The following is a 14,831-nucleotide window of genomic DNA, read 5'->3' as shown; positions in this document are numbered from 1 at the left end:
AAATGAGTTTGACTGAGATCACTGTAATCACAATAGGCAAACTTATAAATTAGAAATCACAAGCTATATCTCATTCAATACTACAGAAAGGCACTGTTTAGCACTCAGGGAAAGAGGGACATCACAGAATTGATCGGTTTGGAGGGAGAGGCAGGGAATTCCTGCCATCAAACATTGCCAGCTCTTGGTCCTGGGCATCAAGGAGGGAAGGGGCTCAAAGAATGGGAGAGTGGAGACTGGTTCTCCAGGGGCTGCTACCTGCGCCATCCCCACAGAGCACTGCACTGCTCCAGGGGCCAGCGTTGTACACAGACGCCAATGTGAATGGGCAACGCTACGGTCCTGATTGTCTCTAAGATGATTCTATTATCAACCACAGTGTCTACCTGACTCAAAGGAGCAGGGGCTCAGTTAAGACAGGCCCTGAGGTGGAGCGCCAGAGCTTCCCCAGGTATTAATGTTAGATGGAGCAAACTGTCAACACACACTTACACACAGTACTGCTCAGGAATGCCGCAGTGGGACCCAAATCGGGAAAGGAATCGGTTTTCCAGGTCAATAATCGTTTCTCCTACTTTTTCATCACGGGTAAAGGTGTCGTAATCATAGACAGAAATTTTCAGGTCTTTTTCTTGAGGTAAGTAGCAGCTCAGTTCATACATTCTGAATAAACAAATGCAAGGTTAGAATCGCCATGATCCCACCTGGGCGTCTCACACAAACCAGGGCTCTGCACAAAGACTCCCCGGGCTGGGGCTGGGGCTGCAGGAAGGAGGACGGCCCGGCCGGGATAACGAGGTGGGTGGCGGCAGGCAGGGGTGCTTGATTAAGTAGTGCACATTAGTAATGAGAGCAACAGATTGTACACTTGCTCAGGAGAAGATCCGGGGCTTTAAATGCCTAACGAGAATCCCAGCTTTGCTGCTTACTAGCTGCGGGACCCTAGGCCAGCTACTTAACCTCTCTGTGCTCAGTTTTCTCATCTGTAAAATGGTGATAATAATCCCTACCATCCCATGTTGTTACAAGGGTCAAGGGAAGAAATGTTTAGGAAAGCATTTGGTATGAGTGCATTACTCAAAACCCAACAGCTATAATAGTAATAATAATAATAAATTATTATAAGTTATATAATAATTATAATATTATTAGCATATATGCCTATTATCTGGGCACCCAGGCATCTCTACCCAGCTGGGAGATTAGTAAGGCACAGCACCCTGATTTATAGCCCCCATATCTGTGCCCCTACTATGTTCCCTTCTCTGCCTCAACAGAGACCACTACCCCATGGAACACCCTGGACTCACCCCACAGGAGCATGGGGGCCTGGAGGGGGGAAGTGGAAGGCTGCCAAGAAGGCTCCCTCCCTCCTCCCAGGCCCTCTGGCTTTGCCACTGATTTGTGAAGGCTTTTCTATAGTATCTGTAATAAAATGCAAACACTTCTGAGAGAACGATAATCAAACAATAATTTCTGTGGTAGGTGAGCAATATGGCGCCAGTTCTGAGACAGTGATAACTGTACAGCATAAGCTCCAGATGGGTGGGGTTTGGTTCTGTATCTGCACACAGAGGGGTGAGTCCCATAGTAGGTGCTCAATAAACTTTGTGGACAGAAAACTGTGAGAGGCCTCTTGCATCTCTCCTCTCTCACTGTGCCTCCACTCCTCCTCCTGTCACTCTGGTGTGTGGACCGGTTCTTGCCCAAAGAGCCAGGAGTATTAATCTCTTGAACAGAAGGGTATGTGTCAGTGGGGCTCTGGAGACAAGCTTTTAGGGTGTCTCCTAGATACATCTCAGTGACTTCTCCAGACTGCTGCAGCCAGGTGGGGGCCTGCAGGAGGAAGGCGGCCCAGGATAGAAGGTGCTGGAGTCATGGCCACACCTGAAGCACCATATCCACACGAGCCCCCAAATTCCATTACTGGGTTCCAAGGGACAGGTAATATGCATCCCTTGAGAAAAAGAATTCTTTGCTCAAATAAGTTTGAGAACCACTTCTGGTGTTCCTCTGGGCACACTGAAGGTTCTGAGAAGTCCTGCAGTTATCTTTTTAACCCAAGCCTCTTGGTTTGATGAAGGAATACGTCTTTCTTTAGAACACAATTAACATCTTCTGGCAGACTGACATCCCACTGAATGTTATGGGCTAACAATGCTGAACAGTGGCCGAGCACGAAGGTTGCTCCTTCCTGAATTCCTTTCATGGAATCCCTGAGGGTCTCCGCTGAGAAGAACGTCACCCTGGAGAAGACTTAGGCCAGGGACCGCGGCCGTGGGAGGGGTTGCAGAGCTGCATCTCCCTGGCTCCACCCTGCTGGGCGGGGCGATGTCTGCACGTTCACCAGATGGCGATTGGCCGAGCGGAGCCTGACGGCATCACTTCCTAACGGGGTGACTCCAAGCTAGACTTTTCCTGCCACTTAATTAAGCTCGTGCTTGTCTCCTCCGAGATGAGCGATTCAGACAGGGCCGCCTTTCTCCCGTAAAAGCTGGCTTTCCCTGCTTCCCTGTCTCCCTCGCATGGAGCCCTCCTTCCTGCCCTACGTGCCTTTTCCTGTCTAGACCTCAGGGCTGGATCAGGGGAAGAAAAGGAAAACAATCATATTGCCCTGCCAGAGGATTACTTCCACTGCCTGGCCCTGGCACGCGGCTCCGGGGTGTGCATGTGCGCGCGTGCACACGCACGTACACACAAGAGAGGGAAGGATTGCATAGAGCACCCACCAACAAACGCGAGTAGAGAAGAAGCGGATGGGCAGGATAATAAAGCCAGAAATTAAAATACAGGCACATGTCAAATAAGAACAAAGTGTTCTCCTTCTCAGCAGGGTTCTGGGGGAAAATAACACTATTTTCACAAATGTTTTGTGCAAAGAACATTTTTCTACAGGTGATGGCTTAGCCTGGAATATGAAACATTACCAAGGGTGTTGGGAAAGCCTGGGGCTTGGTCAGGAATTTCTACCTAAGTCTTGGCTGCCCGGTGCACCAGCTCTGTGGACACAGCTCTGGTGCCCTGTTTCTGTCACCTGCAAAGCAGGGCTGTTTCTCCTTGCCCTGTCAGCTGCCGGGTTTGACACTGAGGTGAAAATCAGATGGTGGGGGCCGTGCAAATGCTGCATTCGGGTGGCCTGGGCGTGAGTGTTGGCTCTGCTGCTCAGCAGTGGAGTGAGTTGGTGCTGACTCCCTCCGTGCCTCCGTTTCCTCTGTTGTCAGGTGAGGGTAGCCCCTCAGAGTTGTGAGATTTTTGAGACGTTCTCAATGAAGGGCTCAGCATAGTGCACATCCACAGTAAAAGCTCAGCAAATAGTAGCTATTATTAAATGTGGAAGTAGTTTATAGCTGAAAAAATCCGGTCCTCTTTAGAGGTCACTTGGGTGTGCCTTACCCTTCAGAAGGTTCTGATGAGATCAGTGTAACAGTCCAGAACAGATGTAAAATGGCAATGATGAAGACGGTAATGTTATTTCAAGAATCTTTGGGGGACTTCCCTGGTGGCACAGTGGTTAAGAATCCGCCTGCCAATGCAGGGGACACGGGTTCATGCCTTGGTCCAGGAAGATCCCACATGCCATGGAGCAACAAAGCCTGTGTGTCACAACTACTGAGCCTGTGCCCTAGAGCCCGCAAGCCACAACTACGGAGCCCGCATGCCACAACTACTGAGGCTGTGCCCTAGAACCCACGACCCACAACTACTGAGCCCGTGCACCACAACTACAGACCCTGCGCTCTAGAGCCCGTGAGCCACAACTACTGAGCCCGCATGCCACAACTACTGAGCCTGCACTCTAGAGCCCATGAGCCACAACTACTGAAGCCCGCATGCCTAGAGCCCGTGCTCCACAATGAGAAGCCACTGCAATGGGAAGCCCACCCACCACAACGAACAGTAGCCCCTGGCTCGCCACAACTAGAGAAAGCCCGCACGCAGCAACGAAGACCCAACACAGCCATAAATAAAATCTTCGGGAACAGAAGACAGGGAGCAGGACATCTGACCCCATCACTTTCTGCTGCCTTCCCAGTTTTGGTAACTGAGTCAGTAACACATATACTGGCTCAAAGTGGTGGAGTCAAAGCATCCCAGAAAAGAGAGCTCAGCAGGATCGGGGAGTGCGAACCACCTGTCACAACACATAAGTCACTGCCTACCCTTCTTGTCTAGAAGCCACAAACCCTCCGGACTCCTGGGCCTCATTACCCGCCCCCCGCCCCTCCAGGTCTCACAGCAAATCTCTCAGACTTGGTTTAGTTTTCTTCACGGTACTTTTCACTTCCACAAATTTCTTGTATTTGTGCATTTACGTATTTATTACCTGCCCCACCGACTTGGATATTTGAATAGTTCACAGACATAGTTTCACAGCTTCCGGGCCTAGAGCAGAGCCTAGTACCCATTGCATCCTTAGCACAGAGGCCAAGAAGAAAAGAACCACAGAAAAGCGTTAGGAAATGCCCGTTACCTGCCGAACACTGGGTTGAGAGTGTTGGGGATGTAGTGGTCTCGATCTTCCATTACTTTTTTGCCCAGTGTTATTTTTATATAAGGGTCACACTGTGGAGACAAAACAGACAGCAGGTTATGTCACCATGGGGTGCCAGTTCAAGGCAGTTTCTGGGACAGACTCAGGTGTGACTCTACACCCGCTCCCACCCTGATGAGAAGGGGTAGCCTCAGACCAGGTCTGGGCAATGCTCCCTCTTGGCGCCATGCAGCCAGCGCACCTTTGGAGGAGAAGCAGTGGTGGGGAGCAGTGACAAAGCAATTCTCCGAGGTCACCCAGAGGCTCCAAAGCCCCTTCAAGCTCTGAGATAAATACCCACTGGGACAATCCTCCTGAACAGATAGTTTTGATAGAGTATCTTTCCCCTTGTGAGATAACAGAGCCCAGAAAGAGGGAACATGACAATTACTGTGGCTGATGACTGTAATTATGTTGCTGTAGGAGAAGGCTCCACGCCCAAACTCTTACCAGGCCATTGTTGTCCTGGGGCTGGAGCTCTAAGCCTCGAACAATGTAAATCCTAACCGTGCATTCCTGTGGGACGCTGTCAGGTAGTTCCCGAAACTGCCGGGGAGGGGCCGGCACGCTGGGGTCATCCGACAGTGGGTAGATTCTGAAGGAGCCCTAGGAGAGAGATACACAGATGTACTCGCAGGACCTTGGGCAATCAGGGCAGAGGGCTTGGGTCAGTGTCCTTTCCCCTAGGACACGGTGGGGGTTGGGGGGGGTGGGGGGTGGGGGTGGGGGGCAGCCACAGGGGCTGTGGGATTGGGGGATGAAGGGCTGCCTTTTGTGAAAGAAATAGCTATGGTGTGCTTTGCATGTTTCCAGTGGGGAAAGTGAGTGATGATAAAGTAATTACTTAATAGATCACAGGGGAGAAGAAAGGGCAGGGCAGAGGTAGGGAGGCCTGGCAAAAACCTAGGCAAGACATGGAGGTGGCCTAGACCAGTATGATGGCAAAGGAGGTGATGAGAAGTGAAATTCTGTACATTTTTTGAAGATAGGAATAAAAATGATTATTTTTTAAACCCAATAAAGTATAAAGGGTGATTTCCCTTTTTTTCTGCATCACCCCTGTAAACCCCCTTCCATCCACTCCCAGACAAACTCCTTTTCATCCCTCAGGTCTCAGCTGAAAAGTGTCACTTCTTCCAGGAAACTTCCCTGATTGCCCCTGGGTTGGATAGGTTTCCTAACACTCTCTTCTAACCCCACACTCACCCCTATTGCAGCACTGACCTCTGCGTCATCACTGTCTATTTATTGTATGTATTCTTCACTAGACTGTGAGCTTCCTGAGGGAGGGAAATATTTCTTGTTTATCACTCTATCTCCAGGACCTAACACAGGGCTGGGCATGAAGCAGGGACACAATAAGCAGTTTCTGAATGAGTGAGCCATCAGGCCAGCTTGAGAGGCCTTATCTTTTATCTTGAAACCAGCTTATGTACAAGAGAAAGCACTAAAGTTGGATTCAGAACATGTGGGTCTTAGTTCCAGCTACTTTCACTCAGTAAAGCAGCATGATGTAAGCACCTACCATGTGCCAGGTACTGGGGGCCAAAAAAATGAACTCAAGGAATCCAGTCTGGCTCAGGGGTGTTAAATAGGTTTGACTCTCATGCTATCGTTGATGGCTTGGTGGAAAGCTATAATGAGAAGGATTTTGAAACCACATGTAGGGTAAAATGGTCTGATTGATTAGTAATGTCTGCTATTGGAAAGGATTAGGAAGTAACAGCACATCTGCCACGGATTTGCCAACTGTGGTTGGAGGGAGGGGAAGTTGTGAAAGCAGATACTTACAATGTGAAAGGTACTTTAGTAGCAGCAGGGACCCAGGGAGCCTGGGGTAGGAGTGAGTCACCCTGCCAGGAGCAACCAGGGAACACTTCACAAAGAATGTGACACCGGAGCTGGCGCTTAAAAGAATGAGTAGGAGTTTGTCAGACCACAGAGAGGGAAGGAAGGGCATCCAGGGAATGAAGAAGAACTTGTCCCAAAGCTCCAAGTTGTGAGAGGACAGCGTGTGTTTGGGGCTTGGAGAGGATGCAGTGTCAGGAGAGACAAGAAGCTTGTGAAAGGCCAACCCAACCCTTGGAAGGAGTTGAGACTTGACCCGGTGGAAACTCAAGCGATGTCTTTAAGCTGGCAAGAAACACGATCAGATTTGGTTGCGTGGAGGATGGACTAGAGTGTGGATGAGGAGGGTGCAAGGACAATGGATTGGGAAAGTGCTGCACTGGTCCTGCTGAAAGCCTGGGAGGGGGTGGGGGACGTGTGTGTGTGTGTGTGTGTGTGTGTGTGTGTGTGTGTGAGAGAGAGAGAGAGAGAGGGAGAGGGAGAGAGGGAGAGAGGGAGAGAGGGAGAGAGGGAGAGAGGGAGAGAGGGAGAGAGGGAGAGAGGGAGAGAGGGAGAGAGAGAGAGAGAGAGAGAGAGAGAGAGAGAGACAGAGACAGAGACAGAGAACTAGAGCTTAGAGAGGCTGACTCTACAGGATTCAAGGCTGGTTGGCATCAGCAGGGAGAAAGATATGGAGAATGGCTTTGAGTGCTCTGCCCCCGACCCCACTGTCCTCTTCCTTGTTAGCATTTTCTAGCATCCTTCAGATGTCAGAGGATATGTTCCTTACCCAGAGATTGGTTGTCCTTTATCCTAGGTCTATAAAGAAAATAAAGATGGATCTTAAACAGAACAGACACACACATTTTACTCACCTTAAACTCTCCTACCACAGAAGGATCTTCATTCTCATCTGATTTGCCTCGATACAGCTTGAAAGTATCTGAGAAGTCTGTCAGGCCCTTGAATTCCATTACATCCTCTAGTTCACAGTCATATATCTGCAAACCATCAACAGATGCTTAATTTCTCATTAAAATACAGGTGGAATCTAAAATCAAAAAGACTGACAATACCAAATGGGCATGAGATGTGGATGGAGCACCAGAACTCTCACATGGCTGGCTGGAGTGCAGGATGATATGACCACTTTGGAAAAGTGTCTGGCAGTTTCTTATGAAGTTAAATATCCAGCTACTCTATGATGCAGAAGTTGTTTTCCTAGGTATTCATCCAAGAGACATGAAAACATGTCCACATGGTATTAGAATGTCCACAGCAGCTTCATCATCAGGAGAATGGATAAACAAGTTGTGGTATATCCATACAATGGAATATGACTCAGCAATTAAAAGAGGCAAACTACTGATGCACAAGACAATATGATGGATCTGAAAACTACTGTGTTGGGCTAAAGAAGCCACACACACACACAAATACGTAGTGTATGAGTCCACTTATTTGAAGTATAAAAAAAGGCAAAACCGATCTACGATGATGAAATCAGATCAGTTGTCTCTAAGAGGGTTGGAAGGTTGTGAGAAATTGAATGGAAAGGGGTACAAAGGAGTTTTCTGGGGTGATGGAAATGTTCTTTGCCTTGTTTAGGTAGTGGTGTATGTAGGTGTATATACAGTTATCACAACTCACTGAATGGATTACTTTATTGTATGTAAATTATACCTCGAAAAAAAGCTAGAAGAGGAGGAGGAGGAAGGAAGGAAGGAAAGAGGGAGGGATGGAGGATGGACTGTGGGGCTGATCTGCCAGACTAGTTTATTTCTCTAAACAAGCCGTTCTTTACATGCTGGTGTTTCTCAAGCTGCATTGAGATGTTATGACAATCACATGAAAGAAAGTAGATTTTTCCACATTCTGAAAAAATGAATAAAGAACTGGAAAACCCAAACCATTAACAGAAAGATCATCCATAGCCAGACCGGCCTAGTCCAATAGCTCGTCTTCCTCCTAGACACACCGTTGTGATTGTACACTGCATACATGTAAAAGAATCAACTTCTCAGCTAGTGAAACTGATGCTCGTTTAGAGGACAGATTAAAGCATGTTGACATTTCATGCTTTTTTGCAAGAGCACCATGACTTTGAAGGTCTCCCTTGGTCAAACTGGACAATTGTTGGCCTAATTAGTGTGGTGCCAACCCATTCCCAACCCTCGGCCAGATGTCCCCAAGCCCTAAAGTGGCAGTCACATAACCATAAATCAACAGCTGTCCTCAAGCCCCGGGAATCTTGGCAAAGCCAAAATCCATCACAAGCGGGCTCCCCAGGAGGCCAGAGGTGCTCCTGGCCCCTCAGCCTCAGCACCCACCATTGGACCTTTCAGTCTTTCACTCAGCTCTGCCTGTGGCCAGTTTTAACGCACGTCAGTCCCCCACCCACAGTAGCATAGGCCCAGGTACCTGGAGTTTGGAATAGCCTTTCTGAATATATTGTCCACATTTTTCATGTTCCCCTGTGGAAGCATAATATTTACTCCACCAGTCAATAACTTCTTCCTCCTAAAGAAAGACACATGAAAATGGAAAAATCTTTAGTGATGCCCTGGATTTCCAATCATTGCAAGAAAACTCATATGTAATAGACAAGAGAAACAGGTACTTCTGAAGCTAAAAGAGGCGAGATTATATGGCTCTTGTTTACATGCACCAAAGTATTCAGGATTCTTCTACCCAGAAGCTGGAGGTGAAATGATGATCCTTGGCCAATGAAATGTGTTTGGCTTTAATGTCCACAGCTACACTAGATGATTTTCTTACATTCTATGGATACAATCTATTCATTTGTCTGTTTTTACTCTTTTATCCTGTTGACTTGATATTTACATATGCAGATAAATTAAAAGAAAACCTTCAGTATGTGTTTACTATTTCATCCTCCAGTATGTGTTTTCCACTGTTTCATTTCCTTAGCCCTTTTAGCCAGCAATGTGTTGCAAAACAAAGCTCACTAAGCTAAGAGTGGGTAAAACTGGTTCTAGTTCAAGTTCCATCCTTTACGTTACAAGCCATACCCTTATGTTACAAGCCACACCACATCAGGTACGTTGTTTAACATCTCTGAGCATCATTTTCTTCATCCACTGAATAGGATAATAACACTACCTGTCCCCATCCATCTCATAGGATTGTTTTGTTTTGTTTTGTTCTTTGGCCACGCTGTGTGGCATGCGGGATGATCTTAGTTCCCCAAGATCCCTGACCAGGGATTGAACCCATGCCCCCTGCATTGGGAGCATAGAGTCTTAACCAGTGGACCACCAGGGAAGTCTCTCATAGAGCTGTTCTGGACATCAAATAACATCATTAGGAGAAGGAGCTTTGAAAATTATAAAATGTGAAGCAAGAGTAGGGAGGCATCATGGTTTGTTTAGACCAGTGGCTCCCAACCTATTCTTGGAGATTCTAATTCAATCAGCGTCGGGTGAGACCTGGCATACAGGATGCTTTCAAAAGTTCCCCAGGTAACGTGCAGCCAGAGTTCAGAATCCGGTGGTTCTTTGATTGGGCAGAAGGGACAGCATTTAGAATCACTTGTGCAACATTCTCAAACTGTAGAAGGCTGTAGTTTATCGAAGGCTACTATCAATTCCACTCAGATTTATAACAAGAATAGATCCCATCAGACCCACCCATGGCTTAATCTACCTAGGAAGAGTGAGCTTGCCCCAAATAGTGTGTCACCAGCAACACAGCCTCCTCTTCCATCTGGGGGGAAGGAAGAAGGAACACTCAAGAAAAGCTATTTCTTATTTGTATATGGTATATGTATGTTTATACATACACCTTACAGTTATTTCCCCTTTATGGATCAGTAACCCAACCCTGGATTTTAAATTTTATTTATTTATTTATTTACGTACCAGCTACCGGCAGAAAATACATGAATCTTAAGTCTAGCAAAATGTGTATAATAGTTACCTTTTCTGTTAGCTGCCCATCACATATATATGGGCAGGAAGAGGACAAACCATGTACAGGTCACACAGCGATGGAGACCCCATGAGCATTAGGTTCAATGAGAAAGAGAAAAGGAGACGTTATTGTTCATCCATGTCTTATATTATCAACATTTTGATGGATTATTTATTCAATTCAAGATGATCTCATAATTAAACACACTTTATTGGTTTCTTCTCTGAAATGTGCAAAAGAGTTACAAACAGTATTAAAGTAAAAGGCTTGGAGGTAGCCACCCATGTCCCATGTTTTAATAGAGTTAGACAATCAATCTGTCTACCAGCATAGTGATCACAAAGGAGGTGGGGTGGGGTGGAGGTGGGAATGAATACAGTTGCTCATCTTCCTGCCCCAAACCTTTTATTCCATTTAGCTTCTAAAGTATATCCCCAACTTGGCCTAATTCTCATTCCTTCAAAAACTCCTGTTCCAAGATGTTTATGTCCAACATGACTGCAGCACCATCACGTAAGTATCTTTTCTTGATCTTTCCCCATGCCGACGATAAAGCACCAAATACATATCCGTCCATAAATGGATGTCAAGTCTCTCATTGGCCAAACCCTCCCATTTGAGTTTCTGCATGGAGAATCCACCAGGAGATGAGAGAATGGACAGCTAGGATGCTGGGGCTTGACTTTTCTCTTGGTACCTGCTGGAACATCAGCCAAGCTCACCCTTAGGGGCAGTTTGAAGAATTGCTACCTCCTAACTTCAAGTTCATTTCCACTGTGGGGGAACAGCGACTCCTCACTACAGGCACTTCCTGCAGGGAGTGCTGGGCGGCCATGGGGCTTCTGCAAGTGCCCCTCGGCATTTTCCTCATCGACTTTTGTTCAGCACACAGAAATGCCAAGAGAGGCAGGGAGACAGATAGATATAACCATTCTTTCTATTAGATTCATGTCAAAGCGAGATTAAAAGTTAAATCATCACAGCTGGATCGAGATTTTGGAGAGAGGGACTTGATGCCAAAAGTGTTTTCACATTCTGAATGGTTCATGAATTCATATTTTTAGAGTCTGTTTATTTACATCTGTTCTCAGCTATTTGAAATCATTTCAAAGAAATGAATAGTTCATGATTTAAAAAGCATTATTCAGAACAGATTGCTGATGTTAAAATCTAGGATTAATATGGGAGAATTTATTCATGTCCGCTGCTCATTAGTTCACGTGGCAAAGTAGCTGAAGCAGCTAGAGTAACTTGCTTCCTTATATCCAAACGGCACAGAAGATTCTCCCCTGAAGCTTAAAATAATCACATTTGTTTAAAGATCGTCTTTCACTCCAAAATCTAGAAAGAATCTGAAAGGAGAGTTCAAGTCTTTAGACCGAGGTCCCCGCAGCCCCAGGCAGCTTCATGCATTTTCTTATCATACATACATGCACTGTCGTTGGAGAAGCCATTTTGCTGAGTGCTGTTGACATACTGCTTAAGCACTGGAATTGGAAGGTAATTGTTGAAATGGCCATGTAGGAACGTCTGTGTTATCTGGCTAGCACTTAGCAATTTGTCCCCAATGCTTTTTTCCTGCTTTACTTGTGGTGGTGCTGAGCCCATCTGTTAAGAGCTCCCAGGGTCACCACAGGGTAGTGGTGTGAGTTTCTGTGAGCCCGAAACTGTCACCTGAAGCCACATTCTACAGCTCCCGTCAACAGCACAGTGTTGACCCATTCCCTCAATTTACCAATAAAAGGCTTGAATTGAGTTAGTGGTAATAGGTATTCATTACACACACATCACATGTACATGTAACACATGCATATCACATGCATGCATATATATTACGTGCATGCATGTATATTACATGTATATGTAATCCAGGACATCAGCAAGCTTGTCATTGGCTCTTCCAAAGCTCAACTTTGCTCATTTTACTTTGCACAGATGAGTGCTATATTCCCCAATGAATAGGTGGTATCAGATTTTCAGAGGCAATTCCAAACAGCCTTTCTTATCAACACAGTATACCTCCAGTAGGTGTTAGGAGAGCAGCTGAGCGAAAGTTATTTATAGTACATGAGAATGACTGATACTACCTTCCTCAGTCCTGCTAAGTTGCAACTTAAAATATGATGTAAACTCAGCTTTCACAATGTGTCGCTACAGTAGCCTCATCTGTTAACTACTGTTAAGAAATGAATGAGATTGGGGCACAGACTGGCTTTATTCTTCTTCTTGAGCCTCCATACCTGGGGCTACTGAGTATACAGAAGGCCCAAACAAAAGCTGATTAACAATGGGAGGCAGGAAAGCTGGAGGCTGATTACAGAGCAGGATCTTAAGCTGGCTTCTTCCAGAGTTGTGAAAATGTACGTAAAAGATCTTAAGTGTATTATACTTAGCTTCGTCCTAGGCTACTACTGTTTCATTGGGAATATTTGGGGTTGTTTATAAAGTGAACACAGTGGTTTTGCATATTTGGTATTGTCATTTCTGACTGTGGAAGATTCTCAGGGAATAGAATCAAACACACTGCTAGGGGCTTCCCTGGTGGCGCAGTGGTTGAGAATCCGCCTGCCGATGCAGGGGACACGGGTTCGTGCCCCAATCTAGGAAGATCCCACATGCCGCGGAGCGGCTGGGCCCGTGAGCCATGGCCGCTGAGCCTGCGCGTCCAGAGCCTGTGCTCCGCAACGGGAGAGGCCACAACAGTGAGGCCCGCATACCACAAAAGAAAAAAAAAAAAAAAAGAAAAAAAAAAAACACTGCTAAGCAATGCTGGCTGTAGAGCCCACATTTAGTATGGTCCGATTGTTGGTGAGTTTAATGCAGTGGGAAGAGAGTGGATTTCTTTAAAGGCACTGTTTACGGACATAACACATTAAAGTTCAACCATGTGCACTTTTCGGCCAGTTTGCATATTAAAACGTGCTGTGAAAGTCCATCGTGAATGCCAACAGAAACGAGGAGATATTTGATGTTTTCTTTTCTCTGGGCTGGGAACTTTTTCCCTCTCCTTCTTGTCAAACTGGCTGGAATGGTTTTAACATAGGGTCCTGAGTGAGCATTTCCACCAATTTCTTGATTTGGAAAACCACAGTGAATATAAAAGTCGGGGCTATCCCATACACTGACAAATAGGGTCATTAAAAATCCATGATTGGGCTTCCCTGGTGGCGCAGTGGTTGAGAATCCGCCTGCCGATGCAGGAGACACGGGTTCGTGCCCTGGTCCGGGAAGATCCCACATGCCGCGGAGCAACTAAGCCCGTGAGCCATGGCCGCTAGGCCTGCGCGTCCGGAGCCTGTGCTCCGCAACGGGAGAGGCCACAACAGTGAGAGGCCCGCATACCACAAAAAAAAAAAAAAAAAAAAAAAAAAAAAATCCATGATACTTCTGTTTCATGTAGGGGAAAAAAACTGGTGTGCTACGTGTATCCCTCTTCTGAATGTTGTGCTGCTGTGTATTTGCTCCTGAAATTTCTCTTTCTTGCAAATGATATCACTCAGACTGTCCACACTAAAGGTCCTCAGACCTGCCTGTACATTAGAATCACTTGGGGAGATTTAAAAATTTACTGTTGTCTAGATCCCTCTCCCTCATGGAGAGTGGAGCACGGGTCTCAGTATATTTTAAGTATCCTGGGTGACTGAGGGTAGAGGACGTGAGTCTACACAATGTAACCGTAGCTACTGATGAGTGTAAGATGCAGGTTTTTTACCGTCATAAGCTGGCTTGTTATTTTATTTTAGTTGCACTGAATGGTTGTTTGACTGAATTCACCTAATGCTTAGATGCCTGGAAGATAAAACTGACATCATCCAATGATCAGTTCTGAAGCCTACCTTTGATGCCAGTAATGGTTTGGTGTCTTCTATTTCAATGACGACATCCCGACAGGGTGGGGCAGACAAAAAGGAGGCTGCAAGACAATTTCATAATCTAAGATACTTAACAAAAATATAGCGGTGAACATTCTACTCCAAGTTCAAGTTCAACAGCCACACAGTGGAAGGTAGAGTTTGCTCCTGGATGAGACTTACTAAATGGAGAAGACCACATCTGAATGTAGAAAACTAACCCAATTCATTGCTTTTCCCAAAATATGATACGGTTTTAGACATTTTTAAGGGGAATTTTATGGCCCATTTTTTTCTTTTATCTTAGACAATTAGCCCAATCCTGTACACAGGAAATACTGAAAAAAGAATTGTGTCGACACATGTCTTTAGAGGATGTAGGAGTGAGGTCGGGGCAATGGGGGCTGGGGGGAGCTACACCAAAGGAGCTTCCTTTTCATGGAATCTGTTCTAAGACACAGAAAAGTAAAGCAGGGTGAACAGTTGCACATTTCAGGGCTGAAGTTGCAGTGGCTCATTCAGCTTGGTTCTCACAGTGTACATAGAGGGAAAAGGCACACATCCTGCCTTTAAATAATTCCCAGAATATTTGTGGCTCTGGATGTTGAGGTTAGAGCAAGGGCTCAGGAGCAGCCCCTGGGCTCACCAGGTTTGGTTCAGCTGACGTAGGTGCTGAAGCCTCAGCCCGG

At 46.2% G+C, this 14,831-nt stretch overlaps 1 protein-coding gene across 2 annotated transcripts in view; it reads right to left on the bottom strand.

Annotated features, from left to right (window-relative positions):
- Positions 1-14,831, bottom strand: part of MYOF (myoferlin) — a 157,871-nt gene that overhangs the window by 20,653 nt on the left and 122,387 nt on the right. The window contains exons 38-45 of one of the 2 annotated variants that reach the window (XM_059055428.2): positions 14,128-14,204; positions 11,722-11,778; positions 10,298-10,309; positions 8,780-8,878; positions 7,234-7,359; positions 4,982-5,137; positions 4,472-4,563; positions 493-663 (exon numbers count right to left, since the gene is read on the bottom strand). In XM_059055428.2, coding sequence (XP_058911411.1) covers positions 493-663; positions 4,472-4,563; positions 4,982-5,137; positions 7,234-7,359; positions 8,780-8,878; positions 10,298-10,309; positions 11,722-11,778; positions 14,128-14,204 — 790 coding nt within the window. The remainder of the gene's footprint in view (positions 1-492; positions 664-4,471; positions 4,564-4,981; positions 5,138-7,233; positions 7,360-8,779; positions 8,879-10,297; positions 10,310-11,721; positions 11,779-14,127; positions 14,205-14,831) is intronic. The other variant, XM_059055429.2, reaches the window with a different exon arrangement.

Source organism: Kogia breviceps, chromosome 2, assembly GCF_026419965.1.
Source record: "Kogia breviceps isolate mKogBre1 chromosome 2, mKogBre1 haplotype 1, whole genome shotgun sequence".
Lineage (NCBI taxonomy): Eukaryota > Metazoa > Chordata > Mammalia > Artiodactyla > Physeteridae > Kogia > Kogia breviceps.
The sequence above is the reverse complement of the archived record's forward strand: the minus strand, read 5'-3'. Positions and strand labels throughout refer to the sequence as shown.